Genomic DNA, 26,884 nt, shown 5'->3' on the forward strand with positions numbered 1-26,884 from the left:
TTGACACTTGTCGTTCACCATCGTATCAAATAACCAGTCCTATTGCTAACCAGTTCATATCGTCGATGTGTGCACGGAAGAAGACCAAAACGTTGTGTAGAATAACCTGGTGCACAGGTGCGTAGAAGTGCGCGGCAGAGAGTTCTGTGTTTTTATTTTTCTTGTCGGGTGCTTTCTATTGTGCGGTGTGTATTTTTTTACCCTTTTGCCTAGTTCCCGCGCAAGACAAAATAATTCATCGTGTGTTTAACACATCATGAATGAATTAGCTCGCTAGTTCATGATTTGATCATGATCATGGTGACATCACCTTTTCAAACTTAGCTGTCCATGCGGTAGCCGACTTTTTCTGCGTGCTTTGCTCCAGTAGTTGCCTGGTGTTTGCTGCGTCTGTAAGCTTTAAGCAAAATGCCTGTCAGCTATAGCGCCTGTCTGCAAAATCATCAGTCAGCCTCGACTTTGTGGTGGCGATTTTGCTGCGTGTTCGTAATTCGAGCGCTTTTCTTCCAAGCAAGAAGTGGTCGCTCTGTAAGCAATTTCACAACTGCCTGCCCTTTTTTCCCGCTCATCCTAGCCTCGTGAAGTGCCTCTGAATGTCTGCTGTACAATTCTGTCGCCCATCACTCAAACTTTCCTTTTGCTTCATTCTGCATGCTTTATCATTCTACTCAATCGGTGATAACCGTGACAGCTTGTACATTCATGAGAATTTTCAGCTTTGGTTAGAGTTCACGTGAACTGACGATGCCTCCTTCATGACGTACAGCTGCCACTTGTTGCACTGGGTGGGTTTCGTACTATCGATAGCTGGATGCCGTAGCCAGGTTTCCAGTGCATCCAGTGCGCAGAGCAACACCCCACCAGTTGCCACTTATTTGCTTATTGTCTTATTTCATACGAAGTAGAGCGCTTCACTCTTCGAGGCTAAGGACATGAGCTGTCGGAAAAAAAACTTGATGGTGTCAGGGATGTATGCTGCAGCTTCTTTGCCAGAAGTATCCAAACATCGGGGTTTGTTTCTTAACCTTTTGAGGCCTATCAGTCCTTAGGGGTGCCGTAAGGGCTCCACTATAAAGCTCAGAAGCAAACCCCATCGCCTGGCTACTTTTGGCAAATACGGTACGCGCACACGCGAGATGGGTTAGCCGGTTTATGGGTTTATGGGTGTTTAACGCTTGAAAGCGACTCAGGCTATGGGGGACGCCATAGTGAAGGGCTCAAAAAATATCGAACATCTGAGGGGTTCTTTAACGTGCACTGACATCACATAGTGCACGGGCCTCTAGAACATCGCCTCCATCGAAATTCGACCGTCGCGGCCGGGATCGAACCCGCGTCTTTAGCGCCATAACCACTGAGCCACCGTGGCTGCCATAGATGGGTAAACCATAGGAGGCTTTGGGATCCAGTGCATTAACATCCGAGCCCGAATAGAACAAAAGTAATTGAAAACCTGACCGTTTCAGGGTACAAAAGTAGTCAAAGAAGTCGGTGTGCGCTAAGTAGAGATAGGAAGAGGTGGCGAAATCAGTAAAATAAAACCAGAGAATATGTGCTTCAGTCACTAAGACTGAGAGCGGATTGAAGGTGAACTGTCGCAACCTTGGGAAATTTTAAGGTTTGTGGCCAGGCCTCGTGTTGGCTAGCATGGTGACAACCACCGCTGCTCCTGTGCGAAAGGGCGGCCTTTAAATATTTTTTCTGTCTATAGGCGAGCCGTGGTATAGCGCTGCTCCTTCACAAGGCCGGACGCATCAGCGATGAGCGCCTCCTCTGGCGGTGCCGGTGGAGCCTACAACCCAGGCTATGCCCCAGGATATCCCCCTGGCTACCCTCCAACTAGCTCGTCTAGTTACCCATCGGACGCCTCGAGACCGATGGGCTTTGTGGATCCTGACGAGCCGCCGCGGCGCATGCCTACACCACAGCCCAGTTTTCCGGAGTCCTCCACACCCGCCGCAGGTGCGTAGAGGCTGCTGCGTGTACTTACGGAACAGCATCGTTTCACTTGTGAACTTGCATTCGTCTCCCTTACATGCGAACATAAGCTTGTTCACTGGTACTGCGCTTGTTAAAGGGCAACTGCAGCACTTTTTTGAGAATTTCGCGACATTCAAGGATACAGATCTTTAGAGGCTGCAGGTAAAGCATGCCAAGTGTTTTTTCTCTAGCATTTAAAATAGTGACGTAATCGACGATTGAATTTTGCGCTTCTCCTCAATGCACCGGAGAAGTGCAGGGAAACTCAGCGTGACGTCATTGAAGGTATGATTTCAAATTACCGCTGTCGTCAGCCACACCCTGCCCTGGCGCGTTAAACGCTGCCAAACAACTCTCGGCAGGGTTCGCCTTCGGTGGAGTTGGTTTTTTTCTTTCAAAGCATGCGTTTGTGCGTTGGAAATGTACCCATACCTTCGATGACGTCATCATGCGCCCCCCACTTGGCGATGTGCGCTGCGGAGAAGCTGGAATGGCGTCCGGATTTTAATCGGCGATTACTTCACTATTTCAAGTGCTAGCCCAAAAAGACTTCGCATGCTTTACCTGCAGGTTTCACACATTCGACCCTCTTAAGCTCGTTGATTTCTAAAACCTATGCAGTTTCCCTTTAAGTGCAATGCCCCCCCCCCCCCCCCCCCCCTTTCCTAAGAAAGGCGCGTGATCGGTGGTGTAGCTGGTTCGCGAAGTCATTAATGCAGTGATAACGCTACGCTTGACTATCACTGCCACTACACTGAACTGCCATTGATCAAGCACAAATAACTGCAGTAGCCTATGAATAAGTGAGCGGATTCGTGGCTGAGGGGCAGTATACTTTGAATCACGGTTCGGCTTAGTGCTTCCGTTGCAGTTCGAGGTTGCCCGAAATTGCGTTCATCGGAGAGAGCCGCAGTGTTGTACTTTTGTATGCTATCGGTGTCTACGTTTTAGTCCGACAGCACTATTGGCCTCATAGCCTGGAAAATGCGGTTGTGTGGTGAAGCCTCTGAAGTTAGTCACGTGATGCGAGAAATGGCGGGAAATGAACCGAGGCTTTGAATGAGGGTGACCTTGGCCAACCTGGAGAAGTAACAAATATTGCCGCGACTGGGTTTCGAACCCGCGTCTGCGCGAACAGATCAGCCTCGCTGCCACTGCACGAGAGCACTATGCTCTTGTCGCAGCCAATCGAGCCTGGTGTTAAACCAACAAAATCTCGCGCTGGGCATTGCGCGTCGTGTCTCCATGAGCATCCGGCTACGCGCAAGTCATGTAAGGAAAGGAAGCGCGCTTTCGGAATGGCGCTTTCAGGTACGGGGCGTTGGCTGTCACCTGAAAAAACCTGCTTTCGCACAATACTTCCTGATTAGCGATGCTAAATCCCCAGCAATTTTTTTTTTTTGCCCCGGACCTTCCAACGATAGCGCATTCCTACAGTGATGGGAATAGGGCATGTGGACGCGACGACGACTACGACGACGCGAAACAGGGTAAACTAGGTTAGTACACCTAGCGCTGGAAAAAGAAAGGCCCGGATGCAATGGTTTCCCTTAAAGCCAGTCGACTCGTTACGAGCGAGGTCTTAGTTAAGATAGCTAGGTATTGGTAACGATTACGCAAACTATTCGTACGTGCTATTTGCTTAGGTAAAGCTGTTCACAGCGCTTATGTTCTCAAGATGCGTTATTAAAGCAAGATGAGTGCCCCATGTACAAAAATAGCACCTTGGCTGGTTATCTATTTCGGAGTGAACAGCGCAAAACGAAAGGAGGTAGACAGGAGAGATTCGACAAGGAGACAAACGCAGGAGACAATTAAGCGCTAGACGGGAGACAAGACAGAAGACAGCGCTTGTCTTCTCACTATGTCCCTTCGTTTTGCACTGTTCACTTCCAAATATACAAAAAGTGTGTTCGGACAGTTGATAAAGATTAAAAAGTAAAGTGTCCCAGCCCGTGCCATGTCCCCATTTACAGAGAAAACGTGTCAGTCGTGGGCGTGTTTATTATTATCCTTTCCTGTCGCTAAGCCTTGGTGCACGCAGCAAGAAGCTGGAAGAATTTCATTAAATTATATATTAAATTTTGGAGTTTAACATCCTGAAGCGACACATGTGCTTTGAGGGACGCCGTAGAGGAGGGCTGTGGGTAAATTTAGAACACTTGGCGTTCTTTAGCGTACTCTGACAGCGCATAGCACAGGGGTGTCTTTTGTATTTCGCATCCATCTAAATAAGGCCGCTGCGGCCGGGATAGACCCGGCAAATTTGGGATCTGTAGCGGAATGCCCAAGCCACTGAGTCAGCAATAGAGCGAAAGAATTTTAATATTTTACTCTGTCTGGCCTAGCCAAACCGAGACCTGCGCTTGACTGTTCACCCTGGTTCGTTTTACCTCCGACTGTTATTCTGCAAAAAAAAAAAAAAAAAAATACGAGGACGTGAGTGGGACAGGCCACAGCGCTTTCTCTTTTAACGCTTAAAAGTTTTTCTTTGGTATGAGCAACCAACTAACCAAAGAAACAGCCTTGCTATTTGGATTTCGATTATGTCCAGATGCGCTAGTAAAGCCAGCGTCCACCGGAACTGAGGCTTATTCACATTTATTAAGATTTCATGCACTTATTTCCAGCCGACAGTAAGGAAAAAAGTAAAACAAAGAAATATCACATAAAGAAGGCCATTCGCCCGGGATGTTAGGACAGTGGAATGATTCATCCGTAGCCCGCAGTAACCCAACGCAGAGGTTCGGCTTGCTGTTTCCAGCAGCTTTGTATCCGAAAGTGGGAGCTCTGTCTTGCTTGTGCATCAAATATTTGCATTCTCGGGCAATATATAAACGCTTCTTTGAGAACACGTCGGGCTGCTATAGTAAGGAATGCAGTAAACGCTGTTAGGAAACAAAAGTAGCAAGTGAAAGGAGGTAAATTATTATCGCGATAGCGGCAGGTCGGGCGTTCGTAGGGAAAGCCATGCGCGTTGACACACTCATTCAGGATTGGTCGAGAGGGTTGCGACGTTATACCCTTAATTCGCTTTGGATTGATAAGGAGTAAAACTCAATTTAAATTGTGTCCAAGAGGTCATAGCATGGCTGAAATGTCATTAGACGTACAGGGGTGCAAAGCAAATCAATTACGCTGAAAAGAAATTTGGGGTAATTAGTTGAGAATCGAACTCATGACCCTTGGGTTTAGAGTCATACACTCTACCCCTGGCCACTGAGGCACGTTCGTTCGACACGGTTAAAGGGAGACCATATGTGTTTTGTGGTTTATCACGTGGTCTGGTATGCCAACTGATGTATGCTAGTGAGTGTGTGTAATTAGAGACGGACTGATTAACAAAAAAAGTAGCAAATAACCATTAACGCTGCCGCATCATACCCTTAAGGCAGAGCTTAAGTGTCCCCTTAATTTTTATTTGCTCTAATTCTCTCTTTTTTTTATTCAGCAGAGAAGGCAAAGGAAAAGAGGGGCTTGTTATGATATACAGCCTTTGTCAAAAGTTTGGAGCCCAGGGGGTTTTGTTTTGAGCCACACTGTGTCGTTCTTAATGAATCTCTAGCGCTCGAAATTTCCTGGACATGAGAAGATTTCTGGTACTGCCTAGTGCTATAGGTAGGACTTGCGTGAATGCTCCTAGAGTCACATTATAAAGCTTAGAAGTGAACCCCCTGGGCTCTAAACTTTTGACAAAGACTGTACATGACGGAAGCCAACGGTCACCGAAAATAAGGAGCAATGGGGATGTTTTTTTGAATGATTAATTATGTTGTTCATCAAAGGGAGGTCAATAAGGTAATAATTTTTAAAAATAATTGATTAAAAAGCAGAAGAAAAAACAACTACTCGACGCCGGTGGGATCCGGAACTACGACCCCGGAATTTCGCGTCCGATCCTCTACCGACTGAGTTACGGCGACGGCTGTCCATTCTTCTGCTTTCGGGGGTATTTATGTGTAGTGTAACCGAACCTTGAGAGTGTATACACCTGCGCCATCCTTGTCCTTAGCGGCGGACGTGGTACGTTCTCTTTTATCGCGAGTGCCACGTAGGAACGTGATCGAACGGTGAGGGCGCACATGTGCGCTTTGTGCATTCGCTTGACCACGCAGTTTGTGTCGCATTATTTTTACGCATTGCATGCATACAGAAACCTTCCCCTCTGCTGCCACGTAAATGGTTCCTGGGTCTTTGTCAAGCCACATACGTGGCTTTTATCCCAGGAATCCATCCAGTGAATACTGGAAAATAAATCTTATTCTTAACCTTAAAATAGGTTAACCTCGTTTCCCTCCAGGGTACCCATCACCAGCACCGGAACCAGTTTCACCTGCGACTTTCTATCCTCCTGCTCAGCCCAGCCGACCTCCGCCGGGGCGTACTCCATCAGAATCCTCTGTGTCTCCCGTACCTGGGGCTTACTACCCTCCCTCCCAGTCTAGCGGTCCCCCGCCGGGGCGTACTCCATCGGTCACTTCTTTGTCTCCCGTACCTGGGGACAACTACCCTCCCTCTCAGTCTAGCGGCCCCCCGCCGGGGCGTACTCCATCGGTCACTTCTTTGTCTCCCGTACCTGGGGACAACTACCCTCCCTCTCAGTCTAGCGGCCCCCCGCCGGGGCGTACTCCATCGGTCACTTCTTTGTCTCCCGTACCTGGGGCCAACTACCCTCCCTCTCAGTCTAGCGGCCCCCCGCCGTGGCGTACTCCATCGACAACTTCTTTGTCTCTCGTACCTGGGGGCTCCTTGCAAGCAGGACCTGTTCCAACTATACCGGCGCTGAAGTCATCAGCGGGGTACCCCAGGGGCACTTACCCACGTTACAACCCTCCTCCCATCAGCGCGCAGTCTATTTACGGGTCATTAAATGGATACAGTACTAACGGCTACTCTAGGTATGCAGGCCCCGTGAGCGGCATGCCCTACCCACCGACTACGCCCAGCAGACCTTTTATAACGGACGGACCGTCATACGGGCCAAGCTGTTACGCTCCAGGAAAGGTGAGCCGGCTGTGTGGTGGTAAATCTGCAACAGCGGAAAGAATCTCAATTCCCCATGATTTCTGGATTTGAAATAATCGTCCTGTCTGATAACAAATTGGCGATTCCATTGGAATTAATGTAGAACAGGCACTGGTTAATTTACACATTGATCGAATCACAGTACGATGCGAATAGCGATGCGGGAGGAGTGTTCACCCGGATGAATGCAGTTAATGCTGCTTAATACGGACAACGACAATAGCTCTGAAGTCGCACGTGATGGACGACAAAAACGGACTCGTTTTTGGCCGTTCTTTTCGTTCGTCTCGCCCTCAGCGCTGTTTCTGTCCAAGTTTTGCGCAAAATGTTTTTACTTTTTAAATTGAAATCTTGAAGCAGTCAGTTCTCGAAATGCAGGCGCACGTGTAAGAAGAAAATTTCGGTTGTAACTATTTGTTTTCATTGGCGCTTTCTCAGCATGCTGCACAAAATTTATATAGGTTAAGACACACTGCCGCGTGAGTGAAATGTGCAGCCCTTTGATTAGCGTGAATGAATGTCCGCAGGGAATTATGTTGTGCATGGTGCATTTGGCTTCAGGGCTGTGCACTGTCTGACGTCCCAGCAGGACTAGTTTTTGTCGGTGCGCGAAACGAAGTAGAGCACAGCGATGGAGTGTGAGCAAAGTGCAGGCCCACTTTTTAATGCGCCTATTTTTTTTTTAGTGGTTTCAAGTGTTGTGTCCACTTGCTATTTGTTCTGCTTGTGTCTTGCGGTTCTGCTTGCGGTTTGTCAATAACGTTCGGAATCATAGGAAGTGGGGCGGTAGCCAGAGCTTGTTCTATGCGAAAGAAGCCAACTTCCTTTGAGGACAGGCTGGGACAGCACAGACAGGCACTGCTGTTACCGCTTTTCCGTGTTGTGATTGTTTGAGAGGAAAAGTAGTTGAGTAGTCACTTTGGACAGAAGATAATATGTTGCCCGGGATGGAGCCGAACTCAATGCTTCCGCATAATGCGCGTGGTGTTCTACCAACTGAGGTTAGGTGATGAATGCCTCCCTTTCTGCTTTCTATGGTACTTTACGTTCACTTAACCGTAGCCTAATCCCACTATGGTTCCCCAGCGTCACACGAGTACCCCATTAGAAATGCAAGCAGTTGTAGTGGTCAAGTATGCATAATATAGTAAGACACGCGTCATTTGTTTTGTGGTGAGTGACGAGAACCTACCCACAAGAGAAGAGGGCGATTCGCTGAAAGGGGCATTCTGTACAATGCACTGTGCTTGTTTTCATCGGTGCGGCTCCATCTACCGTAACTGAGGTGAAAGAGGGTGCTTCATTCAGCCTCCTCTTCCTTCTATGTAAAATCCGCGAAATATGCTGCTTCCTCAGCATCGTTTTCCGGAGTGCGCAAGAATGCCTTTGATTTCTACCGGCTACTTTAAATGCTCAGCATTTACGAGACAGCTCTTGGGCTTCCACAATGGATTCCCGTTAGGGTCTCCACAGAGGTGCCCATATAGGTCATATAACTTACCGCTGCTCTTGTGTACACGCTTCCTCCCGTGGTAAGTGCGGTTCTGCCAGCGTATCTCACGGTTAATGCGTTTTCTGAGGCACGAGTATATATAAGCAACTGCTGCGAATGTCTGGAGGTAATGTGGTTGGTTTCATCTAAAGCGATCATTGGAGTGCAGGACTGGAACTATGTGATGGCGGCTATTTGAGTTTGCCGTATTTCAAAGGAGAACGAGGCTACTTGAATTTTCTATGCGTCCGCAGTGTGGGCTTAGCGTTCCGCAAGGCAGGACAGGCATCGAATACATCTCTTTAATGGACGTTCAACAGTTCCCCTTTATGGGCTGCTCCCAAAGACCTTAAATATGACGAGCATTAATTACATCTTTGAAAGGTACTTAAGAGATGGCCAGTTTTTTTTTCCTTCAGTGCAAGAGCTAAAAGGTTATTATGTTGCTGTATGTGCAGGGAACCCTCAAGACATGCGTGACCTTCAATGTCCACCAGGATGTTGAGGCGCTGAAAAAAGCCATGAGAGGATGGAGTAAGTGCAGAGACCAGCGCTTAACAGAAGAAGCGCCGTTGGTTGTAACACGCCACATGTGCTTCGCTTTTTTTTATAATTGCATTGTTGCTACGTTATCGGTGCATTATCATGCTTATCGTAGATAGATTTTTGTACACCGCATGGCAAAGCTTTCGTGGTACTGTGTGAGTTTTCAGTGCGGACTTTAAGCGTAGAGTTACCGTACACCGCTATCGTTACCGTCACTATCCTACGCTAGCTAGTGCATAAGCACGCATGAGCCGTTTCTGCAGGCTTGGTGACGACAGCAGTAGTGCCGCGGAGGAAAGCCAAAACATTCCCAGCATGCTCGCGGTGAAAATGTGTACCCAGCGCATATCAGTCACGGGTATCAGCTGCGGCATATGGAAGTGTTTTGCTGAACCTTCTGTTTGTAAGCGGGAACGTGCTGTCACAAGCAAGCCAACTTTTTCTGCCTTAAAATACGACTATCACGCTTAGCCTGTTCTTCTTATCGTCTTACTGTTATTCGAGTAAAGTTAAAAAAATGCGTGGCAACTCAACCATTACAATATTGTTGGCAGTCATCTTACTAAAGTAAGAGCATTGCATTTGTCAATTTATCCTTTATTGAACTTTCGGACAAATAAAAATGAAAAGATACAACTTCATCAGTAATGTGGAGCATTCGAACAAGCAAGTAGTCTGTAGCTTCTGGAGATGTAGTACGACTGCAAGAAAAGTAAAAAAATTCCCCTAGGTCGCCGCACTATTATTTATGTGCGCATGGCTCGTTATGAAGCGCTTGATACTTGCGGGTCGCTGCGACGGCATCGTCACGCGATTGTCACTGGGATAGCTGTCAGCACACATCAGTATGCTCCGTGTTGTCCGCTTCCATCTGTTCTAGCGTGTTGCTAAAGCGCTGCCTCATTAGACAGGGCAAGTTCAGGAAATGTGGAGTTTAACGTCTCGAAGCGACACATGGCCTATGAGGAACTACGAAGTGGAGGGTTCCGGATTGTTTTGGACCATTTTGGGTTCTTCAACGCTTGCTGACATCGCACAGCACACGGGCGTTTTTGTATTTCGCTTCCATCGAAATATGGTTGCCGCGGGTATCGAACCCGCGACCTTGGAATCAGTGGTCGAACGCCAGAGCCACAGAGCCACGGCTGCGGGTGGACAATTTAAGCTGTCAGGGACAACAGAAGACTCAAAAACAACTTATGTGTTTACGTAATTTTTTTACCACTTTGACGGACAGATGCAAACCTCGACAAGAACACTACAAAAGGGAAAATTCGCATAATAGGAGAAGTGCTTAAAAACGCTTCTAGCTGTGCAAGGTGACAATGTATAATTACATCATGCGTTGATTACGCTCCAGTTGTCACTTGAGTTTTCTTGCAGTGCTTGCGACAGTCTACGTGGCACACACTGAATGATATGCATATTTACGTTGACTGGACGACAGCGTACAATGCGTTCAAGAGACCAGGATATAACTCAAGAACGAAGCGGAAGGTTCCCCTGAAAGGGGGCTCTCCAGCCAATGGCGTTCCCTGGTTAATCTAATGTGCTGTGGCTAATCCCCTTTAATCTGCCCCCCCCCCCTTTTTTTCTCCCACTCGTGACGTCCCGCTAGCAGGTCCAAGGGGATTAACCACGACGTCAGTGGAGGAGGCCATCTTTTGCGGGGAATTTTCCGCTTCGTTCTTGAGTTTTATCCGAGTATATATAGTGTTGTTTAAAACAACACAAAGCCCCTAGGTTTCGATGCTACCACCGTGACAGTGACACCGAACCATTGCTGGCACGGCTATGTCGAAATCAATGCCGCGTTTTCTTCAATATCCTGAGCTTGTTTTTCTTCGGCTTTCATTTTTATGATCTGAATACGTGTATTACATTTACCAATACAGCGTGTTCGAGGCAGCAACAGAATACTGTCGCGCAGGAAAATAGACAGAGGAGGATTTTGTGGTCCCTGGCTGTGAACGTGAACTGCCCCTCCAATTTCCGTTTTGTTTGGTGGTAACTAGAGGAAAAAGAGGCTGGAAAGAGGAAAAAAGAAAGGTAACGCATATATGTGTTTCAGTGAATGATTGGCCTTCCTAATAATGCCACCAACAGAGATCAAGAGTCGTATTTTGTAACAAATGTGTTCCTCATTCAGTTTTCGCCTTTTTTCTATTGTCTAGTTCCGTCTTCGATGCCACTCTTTCGTTACACATGAGGTAACTTCTAGACAGGTAAAAGGATGAACAGAGGAAAGATTTGCTTCAAAGTACGTTCGTGCAATTATTGTGAGAACCCACTTATGATCTGGATAAAGAAAGGTTTCAATAAAATAAACTTCAATCCACGTATTATCTGTTAGGGGAATTTTCTCTTTAATCGGAGCTAAAAAGTTTTTCCCTGGGAGCGAATGCTTAATGCGAAGTCATTTGTTGTAGAGTAGCGTGAGTCTCGCAGAAATGTTTCCGGCTTTTTTCCTCAATTTGGAATTATAAGGTCAGCGATATATTATACAGTCCTAGGAGGGAAAACCGGCAGGTGAATCATTCTACTGTCCCTGTCGTCGCATGGTTCATACGCAGTCTGGTGTGCTATCCTGCGTCGAATTGAAAATGTTCGCTGCACACTTTCAATTTCTTCTGGCACTTTTCCAATAGGTTTCCCAGCTATCTTTAGGCAAAAATTTGAAATATACCAGGGCGAGATAGGTGTAGGCAACTTAAAACATGTTGCTGACCAATGCACGTAGTTACTTTCGCGGCATCATCAAACGCGACTAATTTCACCGATTCCGCGTTTGAGAGCGCTGTGGTCGCGGTGCGCAAGCCCATGGTCACATGACATTTTTTTCATCTTTGGCGCGCATTTTGACAGCTTATCTACAGCACACATAAACAAACAGTGATGAATTAGACGTTTTTTGGCACGCTGTACATTTTGCCAGCGCAATTTTCGCCAGAAGCGCAATAGAAGGAAGTTTAATTTTGCCAAAATTTGTAGGTATTGAATTAAACAGAGCACGAACATACTCTGAGTAACGAAATACAATGGTCAACAACGTGGTTGAAGATGAATCCATTTATCTTGCCTCTGTATATTTTTAATCTTTGGATAAAGATAGCTGGGACACCTGGTGTAATAAGCAAGTCACAGCTTTTCGCATGCGCTGGTGATTCGTGAGCGTTAGATTTTTTTGTTACTGAATATACGCGTAAAATATGCTTAAACTTTACATAGAACTCTATTCTTATTCTTGCGGCACTAGCACTCGCCACCAAGTCGATGATTATCGGCCCTTCTTTCCCCTGTGGTGCTTTTTCCGTATTTCGGAGGTCTTCCAAGAAGTTTTGCGTTTTCTGTTAAAAAATAAACGTTGATCATATGTGTAAATGTGGGTTCCATGTCTTCTATTTCAAGAGCGAGCACTATTTAGGGGTTCTCACCGCATAAGTTTTACAAGTGAGGGGCCCCATGATGGCACACTCACCAGAACCGTCGTTAAACAGGAAACTATTTATAATAAGGGAGTAACTACTCATTGACACCCACCCGAGCGCAGTGATACGGCTACAAAGGAAAGCTATACAGCTTTCTCAGAAACTTCGTAGTTAAAGAAAAATTCGTCCTGGTTCGGGGACGACTATATTTATTTATAAAATTAGTCTTTGATAAACTTAAATTATATTTATTTATAAACTATATTTAGTTTAGGCCAGTTGGTTGCAACCGAAATATCGTGCACTTGTATTTAAGTGCACCTTCAAGAACAACTGTAGTTCGAAATTAACTCGCGGTTCCTTCCTGCTAGGCGTGCCTCACGATCCTCAGTACGTCTTCGGCACTTCAGAGCCAATCAATGAAGCCGCATATTCAAAGTTCCTATAGCATTCGTCCCTCATTGGTCTTTCATGAATTATGCTCTAAATGTGTATTGAAATAGAACGTCATAAAATTGTGGTAGCCCTCGTTACAAACACTGAGATCACTAAACCCTCGTGACTAGGCTATTTGATCTTACAGGCTAAACCTCACGAAGTTGAAATGTTCTGGCGCTTCTATACTTTCACTAACTAGAACCGGACGTGGTTAGGTGATGGCGCACTTTTTTTTTCTTGCCTTTGTTACGTCACCTTTTTTTTTTACTCGGACAAGCAAGCTAAAATGAAGGTAACTACTTCATAAAAAGTGAACAAACTGGAGTTTTAGACTTTCCAAATGGGAGCGTTAACTATTCTGGTCCCGTTTCTTTGAACGATTTCTATGCTAACTGCCGGCGAAGCGCCTACCCCCACGTCTCCCATTTGTGCGTTAGGAACTATCCATCCGGCAAGTAGAACGTGTTTGTTTGTTTACTATTGCCGCGTTCAAGTTTCAATGACGCACGCGCAAATCTTAATGTCGCACAGCTTTATTAACTGGGATGTTTTGGCAGGACGTCCGGGCTGAATGATTAGCAACGTGACGCACGTGATAAATTTACAGCTACTGACAGTGTTGGCTGTTTAGCTACGTAAACAAGTGGCAGATCAATTGATTGACTGGATTATTTTTTTTTATTCCAGCTACAGACCACGCAACGATCATTGACATCTTATGTGCAAGGTCGGAACCGCAGCGGCAGGAGATCGTTGCAGCATACAAGCAGTCGTTTGGACGTGTAAGTTTTCCATTGAAGTTTCTGCTCGCTTGATACAGTGGATCTGGAAAGGGGGAATGGAGAGAGAGAATAAAAGAAACCGGGGATGGCCCTTGTGTGACCATCGCAGGACTTGGTGGATGACGCGAAGTCCGCCCTGCGCGGTAACCTCGAGGACATCATAGTGGGGCTGCTGTACCCGTTGCACGAGTACCTTGCTCGCGAGCTGCGCAAGGCCATCGCCGGCCTGGGCACCGACGAGGAGTGCCTCATCGAGATCCTTTGCACTCACAGCAACAACGACATCAGGCTCATCAAGGAGCACTACCAGAGAAGTGAGCTGCCCTGCACTAAACGCAGCGTGGACTTTGCGGGTGCTTTGCTGGTGCCTTGGTTTCTCCTTTCGCTCAAGTTCGGAGTCACTGTCAGGGCACTTTGATCCTACCAGTCATGAAACTCCTCACAGAGCCCGTGAACGCCCACACTCGAAGGTTAGCAGGCTGGCACGCGCCCCGTAGCATTCACAGGAAAATACGCATAGAATGGAGAAAAAAAAAAGTTACGAGTCGTCACCAAGACAGTTTGCTCAGCCCATATTTTTCGCCACCATTTATTAACCTCCTAAGGCTGGCCACTGGTCATGACAGGGTTTTGAGTCGGAGTTTCGTAACTGGCAGGATTGAATCAGAACTTTGACCCGACGCACCGCGGCCATGGGACGGGGCCCAAATAACGCGCAGCTCGCGCTGTTTTTTTTTTGTTCTTACGCTCGTTGTGCCGTATGTTCGTGGAAATATTTGGATGTGTTTGCCAGATTGCGTTCTCGACTGGCTGCGTTGCAAGCGCAGTTTCCGAGTGAGTTGCGCACGTTTGGAAAGCTGAAGACAAATGGTAGCACATTCATATCTTTTCTTTTTTTATACTTATCACGTGGTATTCCTCAGCGAAGTGCGAAAAAGATTGCCAGCTAAGCAAAAATGCAAGCATCACCTAATGCTTAGTGTGAGAATGGAATTAAATTTGCCTTTACTACCACGCGATGCTGCTCAGCATCTGATGTTTAGGCTGCTGCTGAGTTCTTTTTTTCTATTCACATATGAAAAAACGCTCGCATACAGTATGACGTATGAAATTTATTTTTATATTTGCAGTATTCAAGAAAGACTTGGAGAAGGACATCATTGGCGACACATCTGGCGATTTTCGACACCTTCTTGTCTCCATGTGTAATGTAAGAGAACGCAGATTTATAAGCAACCAACTTGCGTGTTGGGCCGTTATGGTCCAATAATAATAACAAAAAAAAAGAACGTTTCTACTTCCTCGGAGCGGCGAGGCGTCCACCACCATCGGCTTTTGAGAACCGCTGATCGTTTTCCCGCTTTCTCTCTCGCGTTTGTGTTGCAGGCCCAGCGTGACGAGGGCACCCTTCTGGATCCAGTGCGGGCGCGCAACGACGCCGCTGTGAGCTCCATAATTCTCCTCTGAAAAGAAGCACCAGTGGCGAGCTGGAGCACTTTCGGTTCGGAATGCGCTGGTCCATGTCGCGAACCTCTGAATCGCTGAACTATAACTCGAGCTACGACAGGGGTGGAAAGCGCAATTAGAGATCCTGCTTAGGTCCTTTCTTTTCTTCGCTGACAGTGCTTACCGGCAAAACGAGGCCTTAGGAAATCTGTGCGCAATCCCTAAGCCAGAGTTTCTCAGAGTAACACTCCTGAAAGCTTGTTTGTTGACATTAACACCGTTAAGAACCTGCCCTCTCCCAAATCGAAGCCTTCGAGGATTATTGTTTTGTAGTTAATCCTTTGCGGTAGTTGAACTGCCATTAGTCTAACGCGTTTTAGGTGAAACGCCTAAGATGGAGCGTTGTTTCATGTTTTGACACTTGGAAACACTTGGAAGATTTGAGAAAGCTGTATAACTTTCTTTTGTACCACGCTCAGGTCTTCTTAAAAGCTCTCATGTTTGAATTGCGTGTTGGAGCTACGCGGAAGTAAATAATTTGATGCTTTTATGCGACGCGAGTACTGCGATGCAATTTGTGTCCTCGATACGCCTGAAGTTTTTATAGATTTTCCCCTTTGCTTTCCCTGTACTTCTCTTCAGTCGTCTTGAGTACGTGTGCGGAATTTCAAGGCGATTTACGCATTTTTCAGAGTATTTTTTACGTACCGGGCCTGTTAAATTGTTAAACAAATCCGAACGAGCACCATTTGAGACCTCCAAATTACTAAAATTGATGTTCATGGCATCACAAAAGATTAGTCACAAAATACTCGCGCATGACGCACTCGACGGATCCCACAAAGCCTACTGTTCCTTCTGCTACGGAAAATGTTCACCTCCCAGAAAAAAACAACAAAAAAACATGAACGAACGCTAGGGAACGAGGAACGTGAAAAAGGTGGCCATGCAGCCGTCGCGACAAATTTTAGTGCGACAGAGCTGCAGTATGTGTTTGCCTAAAAGCCTGAGAATAGTGATAGTTCTAGAATACAGACAAGAGTGTGAAAAGAGAAGTGTGCACTGCTGATTGTGACGGGAAGAGGAGCTTTTTAAGCAGGAGTTGGCGTAAAGGAGCACACGATAGTAGAGGTCCTCAGGAAGTTCATAGAGCAAGCATAAAATATTACTTCCCATACATGCCATGCAAGCTGCGGTGCAGTCGTGCACCCGATGTCTGGAAACTATGATGAATATAAAAGACCTATGAACTGAATGAAAACCTTTGTGTTATGTTGCAGGGGCCAGTAAAGAAGTGCTATCGAAGAAACCTTCAATATTTATTCGCTTTAAGGGGATTATACAGGTAAAAAGGTGTGGGGATATTTACGGCGCACCCTGAACATGCGTATAAATATTATTTTGGTTTGTAACCCTCATCTCTAAGGTTTGGCTACCAAAATTCAATCCTTTGCCCGCGCACATCTTCTTTCTGCGCCCATGGAAATGAAAATTCAACTGATAAACATATAAAGTAATCAGATACGGGAAAGAACTCAGAGCAGAATATATTTAGCTAAGGTGAACGGCCAGGATATGTGGACAAAGCAGCACTGCGTGCGCCGTAAGATGCCGTCTAGCTCAAACGTGGAGAAAGAGTTCACCCTGTTTGTGCGCCCGAGACTGTAGCTTTGCCTTCTTCCCGCGACTGCGTGCAGCAGCTGCAAAAAGCGGGAGTGCTGCGCTGGGGCACGGACGTGTCGGCGTTCAACCGCATCATTGCCACTCAGAGCTATGAGCAGCTGCGGCTCGTTTTCCGCGAATACAACGCACTCACTAACCACACTGTAATGGAGGCCATCAAGAGCGAGATGAGCGGGGACATCAAGAACGGATTCCTTGCCATCGGTGCGTACTGCTCACCTGCACGTTCGCCAAATTGTACCTGTCAAATTGAGAAAAGGAATTTCGCTTTCACCCTGGGTGGCTTGAATCGTTCCATGGAAGGCGTAATGAAAGAACTGGAGTCCACGAACGCCTGCTTTCACTTCGGACGTGCACTGGCGTACTGGCTTACAGCGCACTTATCCTCAACTCGTGCCAGTTGCTACGCTATGCTTCAGTGCAGAACAATCTTACAGCCGGCGTCTCTGAAAGAACCGTAGTAATGCAAGATAATGGGAAAAAAAAGCGCGTCACAGGAGTTTTGTAGTGGCCGCCCAGAACCTAAATGTCCGGCCGTCCTGAACTGGGGCGCTTAGAGGCGGGTATGCGCCTCCTCCAAGCTTGAAATCACACATCATTCAGCGCTTCGGTGCCAAACACTGGTATCAGATGTTTAGTTTTCTGACCACGCATGGCGTGGTGATCCGTAGTATTCTATATATTGGGCCATGAACGGGCCTGTATTCTCCTTATTGGGCTTTGACTACCATAGGGGGGTTACAGAGCTCCGCGGGGCAAACGCTTTCGGAATCCCGCGCGTGTTTGCATCACGAGCAATGCCACCAGAGGGCCAGGCGATTCGCGACTGGCATCTAGCTGCCATTTCAATTGTCGGAAAATGGCCCGAGCTGGCGGGCTTTCTTGCTTATCTTCATCTGCTCCAAGTCCACGAACTTCGCGCTGATATTGCTAGAACCTTAGGACCTTAGGATATACCGGGTGTCCCAGCTAAATGTAACCAAACTTTTAAAAAAGGCGAAGTGTCCTAGTCCAGTGAAACCAACTGAGAGTTGTTAATAGTCGCGTGACCTAGTCTTGAGTATTTTTTTCGCTCTTCAAAGGTCATTAATTAGTTAAGTTTAATTAGCTAACTTTTTAATTATTGACTTCAGGAAGAAAGTGTCAATGAAAAACTTTTAGATCGCCTCGAAAAACCGCTAGTAGTGCTGTTTCCGTGAAGTTACGATTTACGTAGGTTCATTTATTGGCGTTAAAAGAAAGTTATCACGTGACCAGCTGCTCACTCACTTCTCCTCCCCAATGTGCACCCAAAGTCTCATTGAGGAGAGGACTTCAGAAAAAAACGGATTTTATTCTTTAAGGTGCGTCTTGGGACGTTGAAGTGGCACAGTTGAAATGTGGAAGCTTTTTCTTATTGTGCGGGTTATGGTGAAAGGCAAGTAAAGAAACACTACTTTACGTAATATTACTTTGCTGCAGATGTCTCAGTAAGCTGTTTCTCTAAGTGATCGACAACTTTTCCATTGACACTTTGTTCCTAAAGCCAATAATTAAAAAGTTAGTTAATTAAGCTTGACTAATTAGTCAACCTTGAAGAACGAAAAAAATACTGCAGACTAGGTCACGCGACTCTCAACGACCCTCATTTGGTTTCAGACGGCTAGGACATCCCGTGTTTTTTAAAAGCTTGGTTACATTTAGCTGGGACACCTGGCATATTGAGCTGCCTCAGCTCAGTTATAGGTGTCTTGCTTGTGTATGCTGTCTGCCCTGCTACAGATGTCCACACCTCCCTACAGCGCTCAAGCTACAGCTGCCGTTGGTCACTGGGTTCGGATAGCTCGTCGCTGTGCGTGCCTGCACTGAGTGCGCTACGTCACTATTTCGCATCCCAGTTGCCGATTTTTGCTGTGAGACTTGGCCGTCGCCGGGGGCCACCTGTCCTTTTTGAGCGACGGGCGGGAGTAGCGGCGCGCCATGCATGTCACGTGTATCGTGCACGACGCAGCATGCAGTGACCATTAGTGCATTCGCCCGCCGTTACAGACAGCACCTCCAGTAGCGAACGGAGCGCATTGCAACCGCGCCTTCTAGCTTGACACAAGGCTTAACACTCTGCACGTTCAACGATAAGCAAATAGAGGAGGCTATGGAGAAGCTATCTCGAACCGGCAGACCAACGGCAGGTGTCGATGATGCACTGCAAGGCATGCCACTCGAGCTCCCCAGGCAGGTTTCTGGACGTGTATATTTTCCAATGCATTTTATCAGCCTTACGAACTTTCCAGTGAATCAATGCTTAAATGGTAGCGACACTTAACTGGTAGGAATGAGTGGTCCTGTATTGATACTGCTTGCGGTCCCGGAAAATTAACTCCAAGAGGAATTCGTACAAGCCAGGAATCGCTTTACGCATGCGTAGGTTGATTTTCACGCTGAATTCGGTTTGCCGCTTGCACGTCTTGTAGTTGACTGTCGCTATAGCAAAGAGCTGTATCTGCCTTTTTGATAAATGCAAGGATAATTGCGAGAGCCGGCGACGGTGATTCAAAGGCGAGGCCTTGTTTATGGCACGGCAAAAAAATTCGCCTGAGCTGGCACACATGTTTTCTTTGTCAGTGAAGAGAACTAATCGATGGTCCTGAACATTCGCAGCGGTCCACGGGAGTCGAGAGTTGAGCTACGTGGTTGCATGATTCTCTTTGCGGTATCAGAACGAATGAGCAGATGAGCTTGCTTGCGGCGGACTTGATTCAAATCTTGATGGACGTTGACTTAAAAATACCACTTGCGTTATGCTCCCGATGTATACTGGCTGCACATACATTCAAGCAAAGCGCACGGCACGTTTGCTTGCAGGTATTACACGGTGGCGTGAATAAGTCAGTCTCTTTTTTTATTTGCAGTGAAGTGTGTCTACAGCCCTCCCTTTTATTTTGCGGAAACGCTGTACTACGCCATGAAGGTGAGTTGGTACAACTTTCTATAGGAGCAGTTAAGGCTGAGTAGTTGAAATAAGAGTAGCATGATGAATATTCGTTTTCTGGCATCACCTGCGCTCGGGCGAAGCCTCACTGTAGTTTCGCTTCAGATTTGGCTAAAGCATGGACAAATAAGCTTAGCCTTCCTCTCCTTTGTGCCAGGCACCCAACAGCTGTCAGCTAGGAATCATAAGTGTGTTGCCTCCACTCATAAAGCTGCCACTTCCCACACGGGAAACTAGACTCGTGGCGTGCATCTAATTATGACACTAGAGCTGTTCATCTAACGTAGATGAAGCTAATGTCGGTCGCGGAATGAGTCAGTTAATCTGGTCAAGAGCGAACGAGTATGAGTTTCTGGTTTACAGACGGACTCAGAACTGTGCGATTACGGTCCTGCCTTCCTTCGTTAAAAGTGGCTACGACACAGAACATAATGCACTTGTTCCTTGTAAAATAAAGCCATTCTCGCAAAGGCACATCATGTTTCTTTTGAAATTCTTATTTGTATTTTCACCGGACGCGCCAGTGTGTCAAAAAGGCGATGCCGAAAGACACTATCATGTGGATAATTTTCTCCCGGGGCGAGCTCTCGATGGTGTACAGGTCCAACGCCGTTAAGTAGCATTAGAGAGAGCATCCGACGCAGGACTCCCCTTATTGCTCTATCGCAGGGACTCGGTACCAACGACAGGGTGCTCAAGCGAGTCGTGGTGTCCCGCTGCGAGAAGGACCTGGAGCTGATTAAACAGGAGTACCTCGACAAGTACAAGGTGTCCCTCGGCAGCGCCATTCAGGTACGCGACGCAGACCGTTGTGGGCTGGGCGATTTTGAGGACAGTAGAGATCAGTAAAAAGAATGGGGAGTAAGTAACCTGAAATGATGTATTTTCAGCCATATGATCGCTTGGAAATTTCTAAAGAAAGGAATATTTAGGTTGAGCTTAAGCTTAGTCTTTGCAGCGATCGGACGTAGGAATAGAGCATCCTGCTCACTTGCCAGGGGTCCGGGGTTCGAACCCTCGTGCCTGCCTCATTTCTCTACTAAAAAAAAATAAGGCTGATAAAATTCACCGACAACGCCTGGGGGGCTGTCTGTTCCCGGCGAATAGAGCTGACGACCAGTGAGGTTATGCTGGTTAAGGTTAACCGCGCTACAGTACGGTACAAAGTGAACAAAAAACAGCAGTTGGTAACAATGGGTCATGGTCTGTGGCGTCCTGTATTACTCTGCTTACCGATCACAACAGTAAAATATTTCAGCTTTTCATTTCTTGTGTATATATATCATAGTCGAAAACAAGCCAGAGGCATCGAAATATTGCCTTTATAATTTCGTCTTCGCGTAAGAAGAAAAAGCTTGAACACCACACTATCTTCTTGGCATGGAGGAATATTTTTGGCGGCCCGGAATGTGGGCGGTGCTTCGCTGCATTCTTAAGCTGTATCCGACCGTCTGAGGGAACAATGGGAAACACGCTCTCTCACTAGGACAGCGGTCGGTCATCCTGGTGCAGTACCTGACCAGCACCTCCTGTGTGAATACACTACTTGTACTATCGGGGACAAAAGTTTACGGGACGCGAGTTCTAGGAAACATGTTTATTGTAGTTCCACTTCTATCGGGGACAAAAGTTTGCGGGACGCGAGTTCTTGGAAAAATGTTTATTGTAGTTCCACTTCGCAACCCAGTCGTCTGATAATGTATCAAGGTATTAAAGGCCTAAATGCTCCTTCCTCCGGTAACAATATCAGGCGGTTGGGTGGCGTGGTGGAGCTACAATAAACGTTTTTCCAAGAACCTGCGTCCCGCAAACATTTGTCCCCGATAATACCTCGGCCCTCACCTATGCTATAGCGATAGGGTGCTGCGAATCACTATACGGACAGGTTGCCATTGAAAACTGCACTGGAAGCTTCTAACGAAAGGGCCTTACCGAGTGAGGCTAGCCTAACTTTGCTGTTCGAGGAGCTTTTGTGTATCGAATGAGATGCCATAGGGCTTAGCGTGGTTACGAGAACAGATCAGGCATATACATCTTTAAAGGGTATTCTGTTATCGCGGTTTGTCGAGAAAACGAGAGGTAGGTTTTGTGTTCTTGATCATTAAGGATATAGCTTCCCACATCGACAAATTCTTGAGCTTAAATGAGATGATGGTAGTTTATGATTGTTTATGGTGCGCTGACATAGTAACGATGACGAAATAGCTGAAAGATTCCGTGTAGACGTCAAATCGGCAATAAATTGAAAACATAGCACAATGAAGAAAGTCTCTGCAGAGCAGGTGGTGGTAAAAAACAGTATAGACTGCACGAATGGCAGAGTGGAACGGAGAGTTGAATTTGCAGAGATAAATTTAATCAAATCAATTCATTTTAGACGTACTACCAGCCTTCGCAGACAGTTTTAGGCAGGAATAGGATGTACATGATAAAAATAAAATATTTAGATTATGAATAACTTATTTCGCAAAGGCGTGGGCAGAAAATGGACACGGAGGAGCCTGAATAAGGGGACTAAAAATGAAACAGACTTCGTATGGTGTGCTAATCCCGGCATCATGCATGTTGTGGTGCTAAACAAGGTCATGTGTAGCGACCTTCAGATAAGGTCTAGAATTAGCCTAGATTTCAGAAGGGAACGAGAAAAACTAGTGGGGAGGAAGTGCATAAGTGAGTTAGTAGTAAGAAGGAAAAATAAAAGACATCACACGAGAACAGGTATTCCGGTTTTACAGAAGACAATTTAAGCGGGCGTAGATGGATTGACAGTCTTACCAATATAATCAGAGTGCGCTTAGAAGTAGGGGGCAGGGTAACTAGGCTGTATACTGGCAAGCTCTACCCCTTGATGATGGATCTAATTGAGAAACCCCAGACCATAAAAGTCTCGGAACCCTTATATAAGACAGAGCTAGCAGAACTAGTTAATCGGTGAGTTATATGAGGAAGTATAAGAAAAGTATTGAACTATCTCTAAAGTACAGAGGTAGCCTCATGACAAAACAAAAAGGAAATTAGGCATGAACCAAAGACATATGTTCGCACTAAGAGACTATCGCAATGCGTTCAGAAGTTTGGATGAGTAGAGTAACAAATAATTTTTATACGAATCTGTGCAGTAGCCAAAGTAATCATCGCAGTAATGACAGAAGTAGTGATGCCGGGTAAACTGATGTTCTGGAATAACGAAAGAGAAAGTGGGGGAAGCCCCGCAAGCAATGACAAGAGAAAAAGCTGAAGACCGGATTAAGTAACTTCAAATCTATTGAAGAACGCTGGAGACGTTGCTCTACGGAAAACTTTGCACCCTTTATACTCCATACCTCAGGACCGCGAGCATACCGGAAGCACGGAAAAATGCTAACATAGTTAGCCAGAAGAAAGATGATGTCATAGAGTTAAAAAATTATGAAGCGATTATCTTACAAGGACGTGACAAGGTAATCGCTAGTAGAATTAAAACAACCTTAAACTTCAGTCAACCAAAGGACCAGGCTTGCGTTCGGAAAGCGCACTCAACAACAGACTATAGAAATGCCCAGAATGTGACCAGTGACATTCGTAAGTAACAAGAAAGCATTTAATTTAATCTAAACATCAGCAGTCATGCAGACAGTGCATAACCAGGGTGTAGAAGAGACACATGTAAAGGCGCTGGGACATACCAACAGGGACTGCACAGCGTCCATAATTCTCAAGAGTTAAAATACCGATCAGGAAAGGTGCCAAGCAAGGTGACACATTATCTCCGCTGGAATTTTCCGCGAGTTTGCAAGTGGTGTTTACAAAGCTGGATTGCTAAAAGTTGGAGGTGGAAGTTAATGGCAAACACCTTCAGTTAAGTTTTTCTCGTAAGACTCGGCAGTCCGGATTAGGCTGGTCAGATGCTCGTCGAAGGAGACGAGCAGCGATGGCACGTTAGCCAATGATCGTATGCGGTTAAGTACGAAGAGCACTTCGCGTCTTCGTACGCTCTTCCGGCGACACGTTGCCGGTTGGGGCAGCAGTTCCAGCTTCTTGACACACAAAACTTGTTTACTGAAGACGGCACCGAAATACAAGTACTTAGAGAAAAAGGCGGTTTAACAAAAAGGCTGTTTAAAAGAAGGGCTGTATAAAAGCGGCCTAGACTGATGCTTGGCGCGCTCCCTCTTCGTTCTTTGTTTGCAGCGGGTTTTAATCCCTTCGATAATTGGGCGGAGCTTTATTAAATCTGCTCTCGCCCAATTTCGACCAGTACCGCTGCAATGGCACTGTACATACAAGTGGGCGGAGCCCAGTGCTCGCCAGAGTCCGACTCGGCAGACGGCGCACTTTTCCTTGAACATGCACCCTGGCGAGGCGCCAGCAAAGCCGAACTCCATCGCTTAGCTCGACAATCCGGGGGTTTCAGAAGTCGCCGACCTTATTGACCCCCCCCCCCCCCCACACACACACACACTCTACCATTTGAGAGCTTATCTCTTTTCAATGTAAAACGGTCGTCGGCCATTTGCGACCCTGACAAGGCTGTTCGCGGTCTTGCTCCCAGTTTCGCGCGGCCTTGGACAGCGTCCGAAGCGCGCGACGCGCTGTCATCATCTTTAACCCCTCCAGACTTGCAATGGACGCGGCAGTTACCGGCGAAAGGGGGAAAAGGAGCTACTGGACCCGTAGACTTCTAACTTAACACCTTTGATTTGCTGATTTGTAACGCCTTATTTGCTGGCGACACTGCCGTACTAATAGCAACTCAGGGGAGGAATTGCAGTGCATGATGAAGGCCTAAGCAGCAAAAGTATAACGATGGGAAAATTAATATGAATAAAACTAAAGCATTACTCAGCAGTCCGGGAAAGGACCAACAGCTTCGGATAGATGAGGCATTGATGTTTGTGAGAGGCTAAGTCTATCTAAGGCAAGTAGGGGCCGCAGATCCGCAACAAGAGAGTGAAGTTGCCAGGAGACTAAGACATTTGGATGGCATTCCTTAGGCGGGCACCCTCAGGTCATAAAGAGCAGCTCCCCAGTATCCTTCGAGAGGATTGCGTATAATAGTTGTATTTTGCCAGTACTCAAATACGGGGCAGAAATTTTTAGGCTAATTAAAATGGCTTTAAATTAAATTGAGACAACGCAGCGATCCATGGAAAGCAAAATGGCAAATGTAACTCTAAAAATCCAATTAAACGGTTTTGAAGGTAGCTATGAAATGCACGCATTATGTTGAGCCAAGGCCACTCAGCCCTCAGGCCGCATATAAGTCTTCAAAAGCGATCCGATAAATTACAAATGATAAAAAAAATTCCCACGCCTCGCGGCGCCATCCGGTGCCAGTCTCTCCGCACGAGTCCTGCCATGCGAAGTCATGCGGCTGGTGTGACGTCAGTCGTGATAGGCGTTCACTGGCTTCTAAAAACCGCAACGACGTTCGCAGACGAAGCAGGCAAGAGAGACATGGGAAACAAACCTCAATTTATGGTACCCAAGCTGAAATCAAGATGAAATGGACTGGAGTAGTTGGACATGTAGTGCGGAGGAAGGGTAGCCGGTGGTCTTTTAAGGCAATCGAGTGGGTTTCAAAGTAAGGTGAACTTAGCAGAGGGTGGCAGAGGTAGGCAGGTGGTATTAGGGAGTTTGCGGGGATAAGGAGGCCATAACTGGCGGAGGACAGAGTTGAATGGGAGAAAGAGTTAAGTAGGAAAGGCCTTTTACCTGCTTTGGACGTGACTGTCCTGATGACGATTAAATTTTACTTTGAGCTCAACTTCTGTTCAGTGGCCGAAACAGGGTGGAGACGTTGACTTAAAAAGATGCCATTTTGCTCTTCTACCATATTTTTGCATGTAAAAACTTTGCTCCGTGTATGACGAGCGTTCTTGACTCCACGTCGGATACGGCGGTCGGCTGAAGGCGTTTTACAATCCCCTCCCCCCTTAAGATTACACAGATTATGCGCGGAGGTATTTCAGCCGCTTAAGAGAGCTCGCGGTCGTATACGAACATCACACTGCCAGACACTGAACACCTCACACGATGGAGAAGCGAGGGAAAGAAGGGGAGCTTCCTAAAAGGCTATACCGGAGGGCTATGGAAAGAGTATTGAATGAAAAAAAAAAAATGCGTTTATCGCGCATGCTTTGGGAGGATAGCCATGACGGTACAGTGTGGATGATCGCGCAACTATTAGTCAAGAGACGTTGATTTGCAGTGAATTTTTGATGAACGCCTCTGATTAACAAGATGCGTTGTTGACCGAATTGGAGCATTTCGATTTCAACGAGACTAGCTTCGCTGTTTACCACAAGACAGAGAGGAAGGGAATGGCGTTAAATTTACAAGTTTTCCCAGCCCCATCCTCTCCATCCCGTGATCGTCTGAATAGCGCAAACTTTCTCGTTGAAATATCTCCCTGAATCGATTTTTAACTCTCCTGACGTAGAACAGGCACTAAAAACTTTTTTGCTTCAGTAAAAAGGAAGTGACTCTCCTGTATTCAATTTTAAGCATGTATTTCTCTTTATAGTTGCTATGTTCATCTTTTAAGTTCCATTTTTGCTGTGTGTCACATGAAAGGTTTTCACGTGGCGTTGTAATTTGTGTTACCTTATGCCCCTCCTGCTTGGGCCAACGCTGGCCTGCAGTATTTTGAAATAAATAAATAAAATAAATAAATCTGATTACTTATTACTAAATAAGAATGCTACGGCAGCTGTAAGCACAACCTGCGAATAGTGCACCTGGTTCTAGTACTGTTCATATGTAGCCTGAGTGATACTACGTTTTACGGGCGCTATGTGTGGTCCGCTCGCGACGCCGCGATTTTTAGCACGGATATTTGTAACTTCGTACGCGCACTGTTGTCGGTCCATCCACTTGCCTTTCCTCTCCGGCGCAAAACGGCGTTTCTCTGTCGCAGTCGGACACGTCGGGCAACTACAGGAAGGCCTTGCTCGCCATCGTACAAGGGAACTGAGCTTCAGGCTACTCGACGGCCAGCTGCTGAGCTTACTGCCCGGACGAAGCCTGCCCACAGGAGCACCGCCGAGGCACTTGGAAGGGAGCTGCTCGAAGTTTGAGTGAATCAGCGAAGCGTCTTCCCGGTGGCCTACAGCAA

At 46.5% G+C, this 26,884-nt stretch overlaps 1 protein-coding gene across 1 annotated transcript; it reads left to right on the plus strand.

Moving 5' to 3' along the window:
* Nucleotides 1–1,760: 1,760 nt before the first annotated feature.
* Nucleotides 1,761–26,743, plus strand: LOC149353342 (annexin-B12-like). Its single transcript, XM_089575805.1, has 11 exons — nucleotides 1,761–1,962; nucleotides 6,281–6,984; nucleotides 8,956–9,031; nucleotides 13,597–13,691; nucleotides 13,801–14,005; nucleotides 14,822–14,901; nucleotides 15,078–15,134; nucleotides 16,835–17,024; nucleotides 19,709–19,767; nucleotides 20,458–20,580; nucleotides 26,687–26,743. Exons 1-11 carry the CDS (start codon nucleotides 1,761–1,763, stop codon nucleotides 26,741–26,743), a joined length of 1,848 nt encoding a protein of 615 aa, XP_089431931.1.
* Nucleotides 26,744–26,884: the final 141 nt, after the last annotated feature.

Source organism: Amblyomma mixtum, chromosome 3, assembly GCF_055824585.1.
Source record: "Amblyomma mixtum isolate Tamu chromosome 3, ASM5582458v1, whole genome shotgun sequence".
Classification (NCBI taxonomy): domain Eukaryota; kingdom Metazoa; phylum Arthropoda; class Arachnida; order Ixodida; family Ixodidae; genus Amblyomma; species Amblyomma mixtum.